Here is a 21,398-nt window from a genome sequence, read left to right as displayed (position 1 = left end):
CCGTGTCACAATCATTCAGAGCCGCTAACACCTCCCCTAGCAACACGCGGAGGTTCTCAAGCTTAAATTTAAAATTTGAAATTTCTGAATCCGGTCTCCCCGAATCAGAACCGTCACCCACAGAATGAAGCTCTCCGTCCTCATGTTCTGCAAATTGTGACGCAGTATCAGACATGGCTCTCGTGTCATCGGCGCGCTCTGTCCTTAACCCAGAGCTATCGCGCATGCCTCTTAACTCGGGCAGATTGGATAATACTTCTTTCATAACATTAGCCATATCATGTAAAGTGATTTGTAAGGGCCTTGATGTACTTGGCGCCACAATCTCACGCACCTCCCGAGCGGGAGACGAAGGTACTGACACGTGAGGAGAGTTAGACGGCAAAACTTCCCCCTCGTTGTCTGGTGATAATTTCTTTATCGGTAAAGATTGACTTTTATTTAAAGTAATATCAATACAGTTGGTACACATATTTCTATTGGGCTCCACATCGGCTTTTAAACATAATGAACAAGCAGATTCCTCTGTATCAGACATGTTTAAACAGACTAGCAATGAAGCTAGCAAGCTTGGAAATTACTTTCAATAAGTTTACAAGCAATATAAAAAACGCTGCAGCGCTTATCAAAAACACAGTTGAATAACAATGAACTAATTCAGTTATAGTCAACAATTCTTAACGGTAAATGTATTAATTAGCAGAGGATTGCACCCATTAGCAAAAGGATGATTAACCCCTCAATACCCAAAAACGGATATCAAATTAAGATTTAACGCTTTTATCACAGTCAAACACACTGTCACAGGTCTGCTGTGACTGACTACCTCCCTCAAAAACGAATTTTGAAAACCCCTGAGCTCTCTTGAGACGTCCTGGATCAAGGAGGAAGAAGCAGGAAGACTGTGCTAGAATTTTAACTGCGTAACAAGGCGCTAAAAAAAGGCCCCTCCCACTCATTATTACAACAGTGGGAGACCTGATATAACGGTTTCTATGCAGAAAAATACGTTAGCCATGTGGAAAAAAAATCATGCCCAAAAAGGATTTATCACCAAAGTACCTCACAAAACGAATAACATGCCAGTAAACGTTTTAAAAACAACTTTTCCAGTGTTATGCAAAGTTATCACTAAGCCTGCTACCAGTCGCTTCTACTGCAGTTAAGGCTCATACATTTATTTCAGTATTAACAGTATTTTTTCAGTCAAATTCTAGTCCCTAGAAAATAACTCAACTGCGCATACATTTATCAGCCTGATACCAGTCGCTACTACTGCATTTAAGGCTGTACTTACATCATATGGGTAACAGCAGTGTTTTCTTAGTCAATTCCATTCCCAGAAAATATTGTACTGCACATACCTCATTTGCGGGGGACCCCGCATGCTATTCCCATTTTCTGAAGTTACCCCACTCCTCAGAATGTCGAGAACAGCCAGTGGATCTTAGTTACGTCTGCTAAGATCATAGAAAACGCAGGCAGATTCTTCTTCCCAATACTGCCTGAGATAGAAAAAAACAGTACACTCCGGTGCCATTTAAAATAACAAACTTTTGATTGAAGAATAATTAAGTAAAAAACTCCAACTCCTCTCGCGACCTCCTTCTTTGTTGAGGGTTGCAAGAGAATGACTGGGTATGACATGTGAGGGGAGGAGCTATATAGCAGCTCTGCTTGGGTGATCCTCTTGCAACTTCCTGTTGGGAAGGAGAATATATCCCATAAGTAATGGATGACCCGTGGACTGAACACACTTAACAAGAGAAAGTCACGGCTGGAAAGTGAGCGTTAGACCCTTTCCTGACTGACTCCAAATAACGGCGGCAGCCCAAAACCAGCGTTAGGAGCCTCTAACGCTGGTTTTGACGGCTACCGCCCAACTCTAAATCTAGGCCTTAGAGAAGCATATTTACATATTGGCTATATTTTTAAACCTGCCATTTATATGGCTGATGTTGCTGCTGTTTCAACTTTTTGGTTGGACAGTTTAGTTATCAGATCTTTAATTGTCTAAGCATTGTTCTTTTTCTTCAACATGCTAATCATTTAATTTGTGATGCTATATTTTAATGTAATTTTAATTGATATTAAATCTTTGTTTTTAGCTATTTTTACTAGAAAAGTTTTATGGCTTAAATCTCTGATATGGTGTCTAAATTTAGATTACTATCTTATTATTTTAGGATAATAATTTTTTAGGTTTTCTATTGGATTTTTATTATCTCTTCTATTGCTGTGGGAAGGGGAGTTTTTTCTGCCCCAAGATAAGACATCTAAGGGTAATTTTTAAGCTCTCAATTGTGTTTTCATTCCCCTAAGGCCTTTGGCTCTAATTTGAGATTTACTCCGAATTTGACTAAATCCAAGCCTTATAAATTAAACTAATTTCAGACCTTAAGAGTTGTATGTAGGTGCGGCCCTTAAACCAGTTCAACTGGTGGGGGGCAGATTGAATTTATTTCAACACATTTGGACAGTTTCTATTCAAATTCAGTGGATTCGGAATATTGTTTTCTCAGGGGTATCAAATAGGTTTCAGAATAAAATCTCCCATGGGAGGATTCTTTCCCATTTACAACAAACTCTGTGAAAGCTCAAGTTTTTCAGAAATGTGTTTCAGATCTAGAGTTTTCAGGGGTGATGGTTCCAGCTCCTCTGCAGGAACGGAGTTTGGGTTTCTATTCAAATCTATTCATTGTCCCAAAGAAAGAAGATTCGTTCAGACCAATTCTGGATCTGAAATTTTTAAATCGTTTTGTAAGAGTCCCAACTTTCAAGATGGTGACTATAGGGAGAATTCTGCCTTTCTATTCAGCAAGGTCACTTCATGTTCACAATAGACTTACAGGATGCTTATTTTCACATTTTCAATTCATTCAGACTACTATTGTTTTCTGAGATTCCCTTTTCTAGATAAGCATTACCAATTTGTCGCTCGTCCTTTTGGGCTAGCGACAGCTCAGAGATTCTTTTCAAAGATTCTTGGTGCCCTTCTATCTGTATTTAGAAAGCAGGGTATTGTGGTGTTTCCTTATTTGGACGATATCTTGGTACTAGCTCTAATCTTTTAATTTAACAGAATCTCACTTTAAACAACTAGTGTGGTTTCTTCAAGACATGGTTGGAGGATCAATTTACAATAGAGTTTCTTGATTCCTTAGACAAGGGTCACCTTTTTAGGTTTCCAGATAAGATTTAGTGTCTATGATTCTTTCTCTGTTAGACTAGAGATGAATGAAGTTAATTTTATTTTGTCTAAACATTCAGTCTCTATTATTTCCTTCAGTGGTTATGTGCATGGAAGTTTTAGGTCTCATGACTGCAGCATCAGGTGAGATCCTCTTTGCTCGTTTTCATTTAAGGCCTCTATAGCTTTGCATGCTGCACTAAAGGTGCAGGGATTATTTTCAGATATCACAACTGATGTACTTAAATCCCAACACTAATGAAACGGCTCATTGTTGAGTTGAGAAACTATTTGCATGCTATTTTGTAATTTGATTTATTTAAAGTTTTTATTTATCCAGTTGCAATTGTGTAAGATTGGCTGCTCTGTTAAACCCTGGTGTGTCCTAACCTGCCTAAAGCCAAGAAGATTTGGGATTGACAGGAATTTGGGAAGAGCTCACCGGAGGGTCAGTCAGCTGGTGATTGTGATAAACAGTTTACCTTGTATGCACTATTCATCATATAGCGCCAACTAAAAGTGTTAGTTACCCATTTGGTTTTTTTTACACTGCTGTTATATATATCTGCCACACAGTCTGCACTATGAGGCACCCTTTATGCTTTTCATTAATAAAAAACTACCTTGTTGTAAACAAACATACTTTTCTCAGTATCAAGAATTTGCAGGTGTTTGTGATAAAAAAGAATGCTAATAAGCTGCCGGGAGTTGCAATTCCTTTTAGTGGGATTTATGACCTCTCCTAACCTAACAAAATTCTAATTAAAACATCAACCAAAAGTCAGCCTACAAAGAATTTCACAAAATAGCACATATTTTACACTTACCCAATTCTCCTATTTATTTTGATTCCTGAAAATTTGTATTAGTATAGAGAAACTATGAGCCGTAACATTAACAAATAAAAATGTTAAGCTACTGCCAGGTTATTATTCTTACTATGGTGATCACTTCATAGCTATAAGGATCTGAAACCCCTTATTTGAAACCTGAAACCTCACTCTTATAAATGTGGGCCCTTATGATATTTTATTATGGTGAGGGGGCAATAAAGGCCTCTTAAAAAGCTTTTTAACACCCGAAATAGAACCAATACTGAGGGGTATTTGACATTGTTATGACAATTAACTGGCAGCAGGCAGGCACAGGACCACTCATTTGAAAGAGCAGGATTGTTGCTTTCAAATAGGGAGTCTCAAGTTTGTTTATGTATTGTGGGAGGCAACATAGGGGACACTTCTCCTCTTTCAAAAGAGATGTCACTTGCTTCATTGTAGTACATATATTGGGTTTCCAGGGTACCTTTTATAGCACAGATGACTGCAAAAGGCACCTTCAATATTAGTGATTGCTATATCTATGTCAATCACCTGGTATATAAGAGGACATTATTTATGCTGTCTTTAGGGGATAGGGGCTCCTTTGGGACCACTGCGCCAATACAATAAACACTAATGACAGGGGTATGAGACCCCACACTGAAAGAGGGGGTTATCCTCTTTTAAACTATAGTCTCATAGCCCTTTGTACTTTATGGGGTAATGGGGCTCTTTAAGTGCCCCCTCCTCAAATATTGCACTGGTGTATACTTGGCACACCTGATCCCCATTACCAGAGGAGTTAATTTTTTTACATGAGCGGTCTCATACCCCTCTAATTAAATCAATGGGGAGCTCTGTAGTAACCTCCCTTCCCAACCACTACATATCATTTAGTTTTTAGTGGCGCAGGTGATCACCTTTTTTAAAGCTGACCAGCTGCATCCTAGGTGACATGTAACCCCTCATTTGCCCCTCTAGCCCAAACAGGGTGAAAGATAGAGGCTCCATTAAACAGCATTTTAAATGCAGGTAATCTCCATTTCTATGGCGATCACCTGCAACCTACAGAGACATGCAACCCCTTATTTGAAAAGGCAGATTCTTTTCTTTTACTGTAAGTGGCCTGTGTGCTGAGATATGGACTTGCAAAGTTCCCTGATTCACTCTCTATTCTGCCCCTTGTGATATCACAGTGCATATCAAGTAGAGGCAGCGATGTAATGTGGCGTGTCCCCAGGATCCAAATCAGAACAGATGAGCATGATGACATGGGGTCATGCACATCTAATATGAATATCTTACAAATCAGAAACAATAGATATTGCATTGAATATATTCTGGAAAAAAAATCCCACTCCCAAAAATAATAAACCATTTAGTACATACCTTAACCTGCTGAAGAATATTTTTTAATGTATTATACAGCTGTTCTGGATCTTTTGGTTCTTTACTTGAAACAAAAAAACAAACAAACATACAAAACAATTAGCTTAAAATACTTTATTCAGCAAACAATTGCAGCTATAATTTGGTGACATTTTCTCATAACCCTTACACTTTACGCGAGGTCTTTGCGCTCAATTGCACCCGTTAACTTTTAAACCTGTAATATGCGCATTAGCGTGGTTGCGATATTGCTTATCTTGTCCAGCGCTATAATAATGTGCCACTTGCAAACTAGCCCATAATGTGGCAAAGAAAATGACAAAAAAGGATATAGTATAAAATGAAACACATATTTTTAGGTTCAAAACACTCTTATAAAATAACTCATTTACAATACGAGTGACACAAGATAAGAAGTGGGATCCCCATACAACACAGCCACACAAACACATTCACACACAAATTAACCTCAAAGCAAAATAAACATAGGCTGTAAATGCTTGTGCAATGGTACATCTGGGCAGCGTACATACACCGTGAAGGGAGGGGGCAGGTTCCCAAGTCAGGAACCTTGTTCGTCTTCTCATTAAAGGGACATCCTACTTGAAATGTTTTATTATTTAAAACGATATTTAATCTCTTTATTACCCATTCCCCAGTTTTGCATAACCAACATGGTTATAGTAATACACTTTTTACCTCTGTGATTACCTTGTATCTAAGCCTCAACAAACTGCCCCCTATCTTTGTGCTTTTTACAAACTTGCATTTTAGCTAATTAGTGCTGGTTTGTGGATAACTCCACGGGAGTGAGCACAATGTTATCTATATGACACACATGAACCAGCACTGTATAACTGTGAAAAACAAATAAAATGCACTGAAATAAGAGGTGGCCTGCAAAGGCATAGAAACAGGTAGAGATTTAGAAATTTAGAGGTTATAAAGTATATAACATATAATATAACAATGTTGGTTGTGCAAAGCTGGTGAATGGGTAATAAAGCTATTATCTATCTTTTTAAACAATAAAAAAAGAACAAGTAGACTGTCCCTTTAATACATACGGCCCAATATCTTCATTTATGTACTTTTTTGCCCCTTTAAATAATGTCCCTTTAGCAACTGTCCAAGCAAACACACTTTTCCTTTTATGACTATTCAGAAAGCCATGACTAAACAATCTTTTTCAAGTATTATATGTAATCATAATGTAAACTTATATAAAGTAGTAAATAAAAATAAACTAATAGCATACCTTCTTTCTTTTATGCTTGCTTTCCAGCCAGTCTCTCCTGTAAAGACAACTCATTGTTACGAGTTTGAATATGTAGGGACGTAAGGAGGGTGCACTGATTTCAGTAAACACTGAAAGGGACAGGGTTCTGTAGTTTTTTCTCCCCTTTAATGTGTTCTCAACCATCTATTTTACTTCCCAAGGAGTATTAAATTGTTTACAAATAGATCCTTTATATTTATTTTTATCTTTTCAAATAGCTGATTTTGCCTGGTGTATCCCCACCTATACTAACATTTTCAGTAACTTAAAGTGACAGTCTAGACCCAATACACAATTTTGATTTCTTATTGTTACATACCAGATAAGCATCCTGCAAATGGTCCCACATCTATAAGCTTATAAGAAGTACATGAAACATTTAAAAAAATAATTGTTTGTTAAGAGCAGAAAATGGCCGCCAAGCTCTGCACACCTATTGCATGTATATTTTGGTATGTTAAGTTTCTCCAATCGCGATCGACTTGTGAATACGGTTTCCTACTTGCACATTTGGATTTGTGCATGTGCAATTTGTAATAGCTAACTGAAAAATATTAAACGTGCACTGCTAAACTGTCGTACAAGAAAACAGCTAACTGGACAAGAAGGAAGCTGTGGGTGGCCATTTTCACTGTTAATAAACAATCATAATTTAAAAGTTTCATGTACTTTTAACAAGCTTATAGATGTGGAACCTGTTGAATGTGTGTTGGTATGTAACAATAAATAATAAAGAATAAGTATTGGGTCTAGATTGTCCCTTCAAGTACTGGTTATAGCAAAAATATTTAAAGAAGAATGTTTAGATTAAATCATGTTCCCAGAGGGGGGGGGGGGGTGACGGAGAAGTACTAAAAAGTTTTCCATTGTTCTCTCTCAGGCACTGATATTCAAAGATTTTCCAGCTTGGAGAGAAATTGTAGTTCAGACTTCACAAAGGCTGAACTCACTGAATTTTCAAAAGAAAAAGTGCAAAACTCTCAAGCATTTCAAGATCTCTCTCATTTATGTATGTAAAGGAGAGTGCAATATAGCAATGCATGATATGAGAGATGTGTTACACTTATGGTGTGTGCATTGTATTTTATATTACTATACATTTCAGATTGTTTTTTTTTTTATCTAGCAGTGATTTTACACATTCTGATTATGCTTTGAAAGTTTCTATGACACATTAACGACTTAGGATCACACTTTGTATATTTCTGTGTAGCTTTTACAAATTAAATTGCATCCTTGCATTTGCTACATTGCAAACTAAAGTGACACTTTCAGAAAGTCGAAGGGACAGGGCAGTTTCCTGCCCTGAACAGGGGAGTTCCCAGGGTATGTCTGAAGCTCTCTCACAAGTCTTGTGAAATTATGTAAGCAGTTTAAACAAGCTGGTCTCACTGATTTTTCTCTCCATCTGTATGCAGGTGTAGTCTGCTTAACATTCGCAATACACTTATTTTAACTTACAGAAAAGTAATACATACTAAAATATAGACAAAAGCAAGTTAAATTGTAGTGAAAACATTTCAGTTTAATTTGGAATTGATGCAAACAGAGCCTTTATATAAGCCCCAGGGGTTGTCCAGTTACCTTCTCTCTCCCATGTGAAATTCTGTATCCCAGAGAGTTTATGGGTAATAAAGGGATTATCTATTTTTAAACAATAAAAATTCTTAAGTAGACTCTCCCTTTAACCTAGCTGTGTGCATCTAAGTGAACACTGTCTATTTGTGTGTGTGTATGCATCATGGAGTTTATTATATATGGTTATTATTTTACATATTAGTTACACATGGTAATATTATTATTTGTGAATCAACACATAAAGGTGGGTGTAAAATAGAAATAAACACTTTAATACAATAGATAGAATACTTACTAATGCCAGGAATGCTTTCAATTGGAATTTGTCGTACTCCTTCCTTAAAACAGGAAAGTCCTGGGTACACTTTGCGTATTTGTGCTTGTTTCCTCTCAATCATCTTTTTGATAATCTATAATAATACACATTAATATTTAATGAATCACACAGCAAAAATGTTTCAATCAATATTGCAATGAAATAAATGTATATACATTCAAATACAAACCCAGTTAAAGATAAAAACATTCTAACAATATTCTAACATTCTAACAACATTCTAACGTCATTTGGAGCTTTACAAAAACCTGTATAGGAATTTGTTGATGAATTACAAATAAAGATTATTATTTTTCTTGTGCTTACTTGGATAACATTATATACAAGTTTCATGTGTGCTTTTAAATGATTTAAAGACTGAGAATAATTTGTGAGGCATTTTTAAAAATGATTTGTAATTATTTATAATTAACATTTATACTTTGTATACATTTTAAGTCATTGTGTCAAAATACTGTACTTTACCTCTTTTTGCTTCTTGATAATGACAGAAAATTCAGTATATGGGATCCTTGGATTTAATTCACAACCCATTAATGTAGCGCCTTCATAATCCTTAATGTATCCAACATATCGAGCTTTCGGTACTTTTATATCTTTAGAAAAACCCTAAGTGCGAGAAATATTTAAAGAGAACAAACTCTATCAAAAATGTGTACTAGTTGACTATATTATTCACTAAGAGCAGAAAGGGAGATAAGATAAAATGAAGGGGACACTACTAAAAAAATCATATTAAATCATGCATATGAATAAACAGCATTTACATGTTGAAAACATGTTTTTTGGAAAAATGTTAAAAATAAGCTGCAGGGCCAAGTATGATGTGAGGGACATGAGTTTAAAAAACAAAAAAACAAAACAAATATATTTTGAAATTCACACTTTTACATGAAACAAAGAAAAAACTTGACTACAATGTCTATTTAAATTGATTAACCCCTTAATGACCGAGGACGTACGCCATACGTCCTCAGAAAAAAGGCAGTTAACGCCTGAGGACGTATGGCGTACGTCCTCGGTTTGGAAAGCAGCTGGAAGCAATCCTCATCGCTTCCAGCTGCTTTCCGGTTATTGCAGGATGCCTCAATATCGAGGCATCCTGCAATAACAATTTGTACCCCTCCGGTGCAGAGAGAGCCACTCTGTGGCCCTCTCTACACCGGACATCGATGGCCGCAATCGTTGGTGGGTGGGAGCTGCAGTGGGAGGCGGGTGGGCGGCCATCGATGGCTTCAAATACACAGAGGGAGGCGGGAGAGTCAGGGGCGCGCACAGACACGCGCGCGTGCACGGGGTGGTGGCATGAAATATACCAAAATGGGCCTAGATCAATACTTGGGGTTGTCTACTACACTACACTGAAGCTAAAATTAACCCTAGAAGCTCCCTACATGCTCCCTAATTAACCCCTTCACTGCTGGGCATAATACACGTGTGGTGCGCAGTCGCATTTAGCAGCCTTCTAATTAGAAAAAAGCAAAACCAAAGCCATATATGTCTGCTATTTATGAACAAAGGGGATCCCAGAGAAGCATTTACAACCATGTATGCTATGATTGCATAAGTTTTTTGTAAATAATTTAAAAAAAGCAAAGAACATGTAAACATTGGGTATTTCTAAACTCAGGACAAAATTTAGAAACTATTTAGCATGGTTTTTGTTTGGTGGTTGAAGCTGTATAACAGATTTTGGGGGTCAAAGTTAGAAAAAGTGTGTTTTTTTCCATTTTTTCCTCATATTTTATAATTTTTTTTATAGTAAATTATAAGATATGATGAAAATAATGGTATATTTTGAAAGTCCATTTAATGGCGAGAAAAACGGTATATAATATGTGTGGGTACATTAAATGAGTCAGGGGAAAATTACAGCTAAACACAAACACTGCAGAAATGTAAAAATAGCCTTGGTCCCAAACGGACAGAAAATGGAAAAGTGCTGTGGTCATTAAGGGGTTAAAGGGATACTAAACCCAATTTTTTTATTTCATGATTCAGATAGAGCATGAGATTTTAAGCACCTTTCTAATTTACTCCTATTATCAATTTTTCTTTGTTCTCATGCTATCTTGATTTGAAAAAGCAGTACTGTAAGCTTTAGAGCCAGACCATTTTTTGTTCAGCACATGGGTAGCACTTGCTGATTTGTGGCTAAATGTAGAAACCAATCAGCAGCTCTACCAAGGTGCTGAACTAAAAAAATGGGCCGGCTCCTAACCTTTTATTACTGCTTTTTCAAATCAAGATAACATTAGAACAAAGAAAAAATGATAATAGGAGTAAATTAGAAAGTTGATTAAAATTGCATGCTCTATCTGAATCATGAAAGAAAAAAAATCAGGGGTTAGTATCCCTTTAACTCGCATCTCTCTGAATCTTCGTTAATATTTGAACATAAAATCAAATTACTTGGCCTGAACAAAAACCTTTTTTACTCAACATAATGTGCTGACTCAATTTTATTTTTTACAAATAAAAAAATATGATTTCAACATTATAAAAACTACTTTTAGGTATTTGTGATGTAAAGCATTATTAAAACTATATTAAAGGGATATGAAACCCAAACATTTTATTTCTTGATTCAGATACAGAATGTGATTTTAAACAACTTTCCCTTTTATTTTCATTATCTAATTTGTTTTGTTCTCTTGTTATACTTTGCTAGAAAGGATACATAGGTAGGCTCAGGAGATGCTGATTGGTGTCTGCACATATTTGCCTCATGTTATAGAATAAAGTAAATTATATAATAGAAGTAAGCATGAGTAAAAATAGCATTAGTAAAAAGTACACAGCTGATATGGCTGGTATTCGTTGCATTTACTTTACATCTTTTTCAAACAAAAATAATATATAAATATATACCACTCTTTCACATGAATGAAGGAAATATTTGAGTGCATTGTAAATTTATTCTTACTGAATAATTTCTCAATTAAATGTAGTAGCAAACCCAAGGAAAGATGATTGTTTATCACTATTTGGGGAAAGAAACACCTATTTTTTAGTTCCCTTTTTCTATAAAAAGCAAGCGACATGCTAAATCATTGTGGCTTCAGTTTAAACTGTTTTGACAGAGCTCTGGGGCTCTTATAATAATGTGTAAAAAGTTCTTGTCAGGGAAGGTGTTATGCTGTCTGTCGAAACAGACAAGCTACTTACAAAAAAAGGAACAACTAGTTCTGTTTCACATTGCTAATATGATCTTCTCACTAAATCTAGCTTACACTTCCACTGCTAAATCAAAACAAAGTTTTTACAAAATTAGAACATTTAATATATTCTTCTGCATCAACAAAGCAGTGCAGCATTTTCACTAAAATTTGGGAAACCATTTAGAATGATTACTATTTTATGAAATAAATATATATATATTATTTATCATAATTTTTTATAATTTTCCTGGGGACATATTGGTCATTAACCACAATGGGGTCAATTCCAATACTTCTGAACTTTGTTTTGGCCAGTATGGGAAATGTATTTTTTGAGTAATCACAAACCAAAATGGTTTCAGCCACTAAAAGCCCACAGCTACAAACATGTACTTATTATGTGGATCCAAACTGGAAATCCTACATGAAACTGACTTATTAAATGGCTATAATGGTCCATTCACAGTTCTTTTAAATGAACCCCTTTGTTAAGTGCATAAGGGACTCATTTACATGTGCGAGATTAACCTACATTAATCCAAATCCACCCTGATAAATAGTAAGCAATTTGAACGCCATTTGTATTCAGGCATGATAGGTATACTGAGCATGTTTACTCAATGATCATATTGACAGTTATTATTTTAAAAGTATTTTTTTTCCCTCCATTATTTCCAATCATTGATTGAGAAAGCACCATTTCTCGGTTTGGTGAGATATACATCTTAAATATAGGAATAAGTGATTGTAATTTATCTCATCTTCTAAAACAGGATTTTAACAGTTGTCATATTGTAAACCATGAAACCACTAAGTGACAAGGTTTCCTCCATTGCAATTATGTTTGAAATCCAAGTCACGAAAACACAGTTATGTTTGATGTCCTGTTCACAAAGATTTAATCGCGTTTATGAAGAAGACTTTAGTGAAACTGACAATCACAGCAATGCAAGTATGAGTAAGAAACAAACATTTACAGAACTATATGCTATATATGTCAATTCTAGATGTTGTGGTTGAGATTTTCAAATTTGACTTTTCCTGCAAATCCAGTTAGCTATACAGGATATCACGTATTAAATACATATTCATATGTAAATCTGTGTCCTGCCCACTGGAGATTGACTATACAATAGTGATGAATCGAGCTTTAATTAATCTATGTTTACTACATAAACATAAATCTAATCCATGTTTAAAAATACAACTCTAAAATGTAATCTGTGGCAACTACAGAGTGTCATGGACATATGCAACAAAATAGAATTATTCCAAAGTGTCTTGGAATATTTATCATTTTTATTTAAATATTTCAAAAAGGCCAGTTCGGGACATTATCAAGTGCCTCTAGGTGTTCAATTCAATACAAGTGTAAAATCGTCTTGAAAACCTGTTGATAAGTATTTAGAAAATGGATTGTAATCACCGAGAACTTTTTGGCTCCACATAAAAAATAGGGCTTTTTTTTTTTAAAGCAAGCTGAAATTGTGTAATCAGTTCAGAGAAACAGCCAAAAAAAAAAACTGCCATTTTGATTGCATAGAAGTGCCCTTTTTTGACAAAAACATGCTGAATACTAAATGATCAATATATTATTTTATGAGGTGTCAGCTATACTTCAAGAGTGATATGAGTAAGAAAGATTTGTTTTTCACTGATTTTGTAAGTTTAAGTAACAAATAATTCCTTATTCTATTTATTATATGTACTTAAATGCAATGCTTCTGTTTTGATTTGGCAATACTGTGTTACTCTCCTCTATCCAACTCCTATTTACGTTCAGTTCTTTTTTCAAAGGAATCTGAAATCACCCAAACTCAGGAATGACCAAACTCTGTCTATGAAACACAAACCTGTTGTACCCAGAACACAAAACACTTACCACTAAATTGCTTGGGCCCTCAAAGGCATGTTTGGTAAAGGTCGAAAAACAAATAAATAAACCTTGTGTTTACATTACAAACATGACATATTTTCTTCTTCCTTATGTTAATTGGATTCAGTTATTTTTGTATTACCTGTTTCTTGAAATAGCCTATTGCATATTCATCTGCATAAGTAAGGAAATTCAAGACATTATGCTTAATATGATATTCCTTCAGATGATTCATAAGATGTGTTCCATAGCCCTGCAGTAAAACAAAAAGTAAAAAATAAGCAACCACATTTCTAGTTTTTGCTCAATATCTATTTTATAACTGTTGGTATTTGCTTTATACAGAATATTAAGTTAAAACTTTTAAATCACAAAGATTTGTATCTCACTCAATGTGCTAAAATTCCTACTGAACAAAATGAATGATCATTTAGTAGATTGTTATAACTTTTAATGAACCAACAAAATCTTCTACAGATGTAGATGTATGAGGTCTTGAACGTTTATGGAATAAAACAATCCTTGATTTTGTTGGTCCATTAAAAGGTACCTGAATCTACTAAAGGAACATTCTCTGTGGGACCAATACGTCAACAATTCTTTTTCTGCACAAAATGAAAAAATAATTTGCTTAGAAGTCACCTGAAATACTAGAAATTAATTCCTGAATGTAATTTTCTATATCTTGGCTCATTTCATAATTCAATATTTTTCTATTCAAATATTGTTGTTTCTGGATGCCAAATGTCCAACTTGTAAAGAAAAGTGTTAGGTGTCTTCTAAATTGCCACCTGACACAGTTCAGAAGGTAAAGCATTTGCCTCCATTGACCATGAGGTTGAAACTGCCCTTGCAAAAAAAAAAATGAACAGTGAGCCCATCTGGAATTGAAACTCTCTTTTGCTTGTACATATTGATGATACATTGTGCTATGAAACATAAAATGACACATTTGGCTTGTCACATGCCCTGTCCATGTAGACTAACAAACAGTAAATTTCAGAAAACAAATTAGCTTAAAGGGATACTGAACCCAATTTTTTTCTTTCATGATTCAGATAGAGCATACAATTTGAAGCAACTTTCTAATTTACTCCTATTATCATTTTTTCTTCGTTCTCTTGCTATCTTTATTTAAAAAGCAGGAATGTGATGCATAGGAGCCGGCTCATTTTTTATTGAGAACCTGGGTTATGCTTGCTTATTGGTGGGTAGATGTAAGCCTCCAATAAGCAATCGCTATCCATGGTGCTGAACCTAAAATGGTATGGTTGCTAAGATTTACATTTCTGCTTTTGAATTAAAGATAGTAGGAGAACAAAGAGAAATTGATAATAGGAGTAAATTAGAAAGCTGCTTAAAATTTCATGCTCTATCTGAATCATGAAAGAAAAAAATTTGGGTTCAGTGTCCCTTTAATGATTTTTGTTGGATGCCATCAAATCCACATTTCCACATCCTTACTTTCTGTTACACTGCTATCCCACTTGATAATATAACTTGATAACTCCTAGTTTGATTTAATCAATTATTGGGAGTAAACCCAAGAAATTGATATATTATCTTTTACAACTTTAATATTATTTATTTATTACCTAATATTTAGTCAGCATTTATTAATTATTCAGATCTTCGACACACAGAAATAGTTTCTAATATATACATATGCCACCTATATCTACTATAATTGTATTGGGAATTATTTTTTTATTTCACCAGTAGTATAAATACATACTGTACATTAGCAATGGAGATTACTAGCGAGTATGACATTAATACTTTACAAATAACGTAGGTTATAGCTAGTCCTCTGGAGGGCTATACCATGTTTTACTCCATTAATTCATCGAACTACTCATTCTACAATCGACTAGAATAAGTTGGGATATTGTTTAAATTTTCTCCTATAAGTATAAACTCGTTTCACTGTATGTATTCCATCTAACATGATTTTGTATAATACTTAATAGATTTATCATAGCCACATTGTAATTTGTAATTTGCTACATTATTCTTGATAATAAGAATCGGGAGGTCTAATATATTCACATATGTTTTCCTGTATACTGCGCTTTCGTATATAGTTCAGAAAATGTTTAGTTATTACTATTATTTTTCTTACCAATAAGTGTGTGTTTTTTCAGGGCATACTGTTTAATTTAACTTAACTTTAATTAAACTTAGGTTTACAGTTGTCAATGCACCTTTTTCCATGTAATTTAACCAGTGAGGTTAATATCTTATCTAATCATGTGATTCGAGTTTAACCAATGGTTTGCAGATTCTGTTCTGAAATACACCTGTGTTTGCTAACGTGTATGAGCATCTATGACTAAGGCATAAAGCCAAAATCCGTAAGATGTGTGTTTTATTTTTGCTCCGTTGAAGGAGAATTTACACAATAAAGGTCTTGGAATTTTAGTTGGAGTGCCAGACATTCTTTTCTCATACATCTTATAGGTTGTTCCCCTGGCATCATGTGTAGAATGAGCTGTGTCTCTCAAATCAGCCCTGGATGGGTTAATACTTTAATCACAAATTCTTCTGTTTAAAAACGCCAATTAAATTTTAGGAGTTCACAGGAGACTTAGAATGTCTACACAGAATAAGTATGCCCAAATAATCATAATCAGATTCAGAATATTTTATACACAAATTAGCAGAATGTTGGACAATGATATCAGTAATAGTAAAATTGGTTGATTGGTTACGGTTCCCACAACTGATCTGTCCAATATACACAAAACAAAGTTTCCTATAATTCTAAGTTAAACTATTGTATAAGGTACATATATTTTTGTGGCATAGAACTTGTTCTGGCTCACTGCTACAAAAAAGGACAAACAAAGCTTTGTATAAGTACAGAAACTAATTACACAAATATAGCATTTACATAGAGTCTCAGAGGAGCATGACTAATTTTCTAAGTTAGAGGCAGTTTCCAGCTGGGTTTAAGAGGAATAGCATTTTAGTATATGGTGCTTACAATTTGTACAGTGGGCATGGCACTGCAGGACTAAGTGTACTCGGCCCCCTGCCTACTCTGTATTCCCCAATGTCAAATTGCTGCAGAGTATTGGAATACAACAGACCTGAACAGGGGCACATTATACAACAACACAACCCTATGAGACCCCTGTGTGCATCACCAAGCATATGTCATTATCATATGTCCAACATAATGCTAACTATTGGTGCTATTCAGAAAAATTGCTACCAGAATGCTTGCAAAGAAGGCCAGGATCCTCTAACAAAACAACCTGTTAAAAAATGCACTCCATTTGTGCTGCTTGCTCAGCAGGAATCTGATGTCTAGGTCCTCCAAGTCAGATGAACGTATTACAATCCATCCTGAGATGGACAGAGCTAAAAATGTAAGTGGGTTAGTAAGGGGAAATGCCCTTAAAGGGACAGTCTACTCAAGATTGTTTATTGTTTAAAGATATAGATAATCCCTTTATTACTCATTCCCCAGTTTTGCATAACCTATACGGTTATTGTTATTTTTATTGTTTAAATATATAGATAATCCCTTTATTTCTCATTCCTCAGTTTTGGATATCCTACACGGTTATATTTATATATTTTTTACCTCTGTGATAACCTTCTATCTAAGTCTCTGCAGATTGCCCCCTTATTTCAGTTCTTTTGAAAGACTTGCATTTTAGCCAATCAGTGGCGACTCATAAACAACTCCACAGTAGTGAGCACAATGTTATCTATATGGCACACATGAATTAGCACAGTCTAGCTTTAAACAAATCTGTCAAAGCCTTCAAAGGCTTAGAAATTAGCATATGAGCCTACCTAGGTTTAGCTTTCAACAAAGAATACCAAGATAGTAAAGCAAATTTGATGATAAAAGTAAATTGTAAAGTTGTTTAAAATCGCATGTCATATCTGAATCATGAATGTTTGATTTTGACTAGAATGTCCCTTTAAGGTGTTAAAAGGGGGCATTTTTATACGCCCCTTAATAAAGGGGAATCTTACTGGTGAGTATACACTAGAGTGAGCCGAGATATAAAATGTCCTACATTTGTGAGGGCCTAACAATTATTCCATACTAACAAAAACAAAATTTATGCTTACCTGATAAATTTCTTTTTTTCCGGATATGGTGAGTCCACGGCTTGAGTAATTTCTGTTGGGAATATCACTCCTGGCCAGCAGGAGGCGGCAAAGAGCACCACAGTTAAACTGCTAAGTATCACTCCCTTAACCACAACCCCCAGTCATTCGACCGAATGGAAATGGAGAAAAAAGAGTAACACAAGGTGTAGAGGTGCCTGAGGTTATAGTCAAAAGAACAAATGTCTTAAAATAAAGGGTGGGGCTGTGGACTCACCATATCAGGAATTAAATAAATTTATCAGGTAAGCATAAATTTTGTTTTTCTTTCCTAAGATATGGTGAGTCCACGGCTTGAGTAATTACTTTTGGGAACCAATACCAAAGCTAGAGGACACGGATAAATAAGGAGGGACAAGACAGACAGTCCTAAACAGAAGGCACCACCGCTTGAAGAATCTTTTTCCCAAAAGAAGCCTCAGCCGAGGCAAAAGTATAACATTTGTAAAATTTGTAAAAAGTATTTAGAGAAGACCAAATTGCAGCCTTGCAAATTTGTTCCACAAAAGCTTCATTTTTGAAAGAGGAAACAGCTCTTATGGAATGAGTCGTAATTCTCTCAGGAGGCTGCTGTCTAGCAGTCTCATAAGCAAAAACAAATTATACTTCGTAACCAAAAAGTAGCAATAGCTTTCTGACCTTTACGTTTCCCAGAGAAACAGACAAAGAGGGCAGAGGACTGGCGAAAATCCTTAGTTGCCTGTAAGTAGAATTTAAGAGCAGGTACAACATCCAAATTGTGTAACAAACGTTATTTGGAAGAAGAAGGATTAGGACACAGAGAGGGAACAACAATTTCCTGATTGATATTTCTATTAGAAACAACTTTAGGAAGGAAACCTAACAGTATGAAGAACCGCCTTATCGGCATGAAAAATAAGATAAGGGGAATCACACTGCAGAGTTGAGAGTTCCGAGACTCTTCGAGCAGAAGAGATAGAAACAAGAAACAAAACCTTTCAAGATAACAACTTAATGTCTTTGGAATGCAACGGCTCAAACTGAGCCAGCTGTAAAACTTTAAGAACAAGGTTAAGGCTCCAAGGATGAGCAACAGACTTAAAGACAAGTCTGACTTTGACCAAGGCCTGACAAAAAGATTGCACATCTGGCACTCTGGCACATCCACCAAACCTTTATGTAGTAAAACTGATAAAGCAGAAATCTGACCCTTCAGGGTATTGACCGACAATCCCTTCTCCAGGCCTTCCTGAAGAAATGATAAAATTCTAGGAATTCTAATTCTACTCCAAGAGTAGCCCTTGGATTCACACCAATAAAGATATTTACGCCATATCTTATGGTAAATCTTTCTAGTAACAGGCTTGCGAGCCTGAATCATGGTCTCAATGACCGACTCAGAAAAACCACGCTTAGACAGAACTAAGCGTTCAATCTACAAGCAGTCAGCTTCAGAGAAACGAGATTTGGATGAAGGAAGGGACCCTGAATCAGGAGGTCCTACCTCAGAGGTAGTCTACAAGGTGGGAGAGATGACATCTCCACTAGGTCTGCAAACTAGATCCTGCGGGGCCATGCAGGGGCTATTAGAATCACAGACGCCCTCTCCTGTTTGATACGAGCAATGAATTATAGTGTTTGGCGCCTCGTGACAAGACCGCACAGGCTCACTGGAGGTGAACGATAGCCCAACACAATCGTTCCTAATATAAATATACAAAGTGCAAAGTAGGAGTGCCGTCTTCATAAGAAAAGTTGCTTAAGTGCGGCATAGAAATGTATTATATATGCAAGTGTAACTTTATATAGAACATGCATACAGTACCTGGGAATATGTCTGACCATGTGCAGTTACAGGATGCGCAAATTATATCAGTTAGATTCAATTATAACTGTTATATTCAATTATAAGTAAGAGCACATGCTTGAGAATTTTCTGATTGGCTGATGGAATCAGCCAATCAGAATCTAGTTCAATCCGATTGGCCGATCCAATCAGCCAATCAGATTGAGCTCGCATTCTATTGGCTGATCGGAACAGCCAATAGAATGCGAGCTCAATCTGATTGGCTGATTGGATCAGCCAATCGGATTGAACTTGATTCTGATTGGCTGATTCCATCAGCCAATCAGAAAATTCCTACCTTAATTCCGATTGGCTGATAGAATCCTATCAGCCAATCGGAATTCGAGGGACGCCATCTTGGATGACGTCCCTTAAAGGAACAGTCATTCGTCGTTCAGTCGTCGGTCCGGATGGATGTTCCGCGCTGGATGTCTTCAGGATCCTGCCGCTTCGCTCCGGATGGAAGAAGATCGAAGATGCCGCCTGGATGATGACTTCAATCGGATGGAAGATCCTCTTCTGCCCCGCTTGGATGAAGACTTTGACCGGATCATGGACCTCTTCAGCCCCCGCTTGGGCTTGGATCAGGACATCGGAGGAGCTCTTCAGGACGGATCGGTGAACCTGGTATGGTGAAGACAAGGTAGGAAGATCTTCAGGGGCTTAGTGTTAGGTTTATTTAAGGGGGGTTTGGGTTAGATTAGGGGTATGTGGGTGGTGGGTTGTAATGTTGGGGGGGGGTATTGTATGTGTTTTTTTTACAGGCAAAAGAGCTGAAATTCTTGGGGCATGCCCCGCAAAGGGCCCTGTTCAGGGCTGGTAAGGTAAAAGAGCTTGTAACTTTTTTAATTTAGAATAGGGTAGGGAATTTTTTATTTTGGGGGGCTTTGTTATTTTATTAGGGGGCTTAGAGTAGGTGTAATTAGTTTAAAATTGTTGTAATATTTTTATTATGTTTGTAAATATTTTTTTATTTTCTGTAACTTAGATCTTTTTTATTTTTTGTACTTTAGCTAGTTTATTTAATTGTATTTATTTGTAGGAATTGTGTTTAATTAATTTATTGATAGTGTAGTGTTAGGTTAATTGTAGGTAATTGTAGGTAGTTTATTTAATTATTTTATTGATAGGGTAGTGTTAGGTTTAATTATAACTTAGGTTAGGATTTATTTTACAGGTAAATTTGTTATTATTTTAACTAGGTAACTATTAAATAGTTCTTAACTATTTAATAGCTATTGTACCTGGTTAAAATAATAACAAAGTTGCCTGTAAAATAAATATTAATCCTAAAATAGCTATAATATAATTATAATTTATATTGTAGCTATATTAGGATTTATTTTACAGGTAAGTATTTAGCTTTAAATAGGAATCATTTATTTAATAAGAGTTAATTTATTTCGTTAGATTTAAATTATATTTAACTTAGGGGGGTGTTAGTGTTAGGGTTAGACTTAGCTTTAGGGGTTAATACATTTATTAGAATAGCGGTGAGCTCCGGTCGGCAGATTAGGGGTTAATAATTGAAGGTAGGTGTCGGCGATGTTAGGGAGGGCAGATTAGGGGTTAATACTATTTATGATAGGGTTAGTGAGGCGGGTTAGGGGTTAATAACTTTATTATAGTAGCGCTCAGGTCCGCTCGGCAGATTAGGGGTTAATAAGTGTAGGCAGGTGTCGGCGACGTTGAGGGGGGCAGATTAGGGGTTAATAAATATAATATAGGGGTCGGCGATGTTAGGGGCAGCAGATTAGGGGTACATAGGGATAACGTAGGTGGCGGCGATTTGCGGTCGGAAGATTAGGGGTTAATTATTTTAAGTAGCTGGC

At 35.8% G+C, this 21,398-nt stretch overlaps 1 protein-coding gene across 1 annotated transcript in view; it reads right to left on the bottom strand.

Annotated features, from left to right (window-relative positions):
- Window positions 1–21,398, bottom strand: part of KAT2B (lysine acetyltransferase 2B) — a 324,222-nt gene that overhangs the window by 32,087 nt on the left and 270,737 nt on the right. The window contains exons 12-16 of the mRNA XM_053714221.1: window positions 13,771–13,881; window positions 9,057–9,200; window positions 8,550–8,664; window positions 6,656–6,692; window positions 5,398–5,461 (exon numbers count right to left, since the gene is read on the bottom strand). Of these exons, the coding sequence (XP_053570196.1) occupies window positions 5,398–5,461; window positions 6,656–6,692; window positions 8,550–8,664; window positions 9,057–9,200; window positions 13,771–13,881 (471 nt within the window). The remainder of the gene's footprint in view (window positions 1–5,397; window positions 5,462–6,655; window positions 6,693–8,549; window positions 8,665–9,056; window positions 9,201–13,770; window positions 13,882–21,398) is intronic.

The sequence above is a fragment of the Bombina bombina genome, chromosome 5, assembly GCF_027579735.1.
Source record: "Bombina bombina isolate aBomBom1 chromosome 5, aBomBom1.pri, whole genome shotgun sequence".
Classification (NCBI taxonomy): Eukaryota; Metazoa; Chordata; class Amphibia; order Anura; family Bombinatoridae; genus Bombina; species Bombina bombina.
The sequence above is the reverse complement of the archived record's forward strand: the minus strand, read 5'-3'. Positions and strand labels throughout refer to the sequence as shown.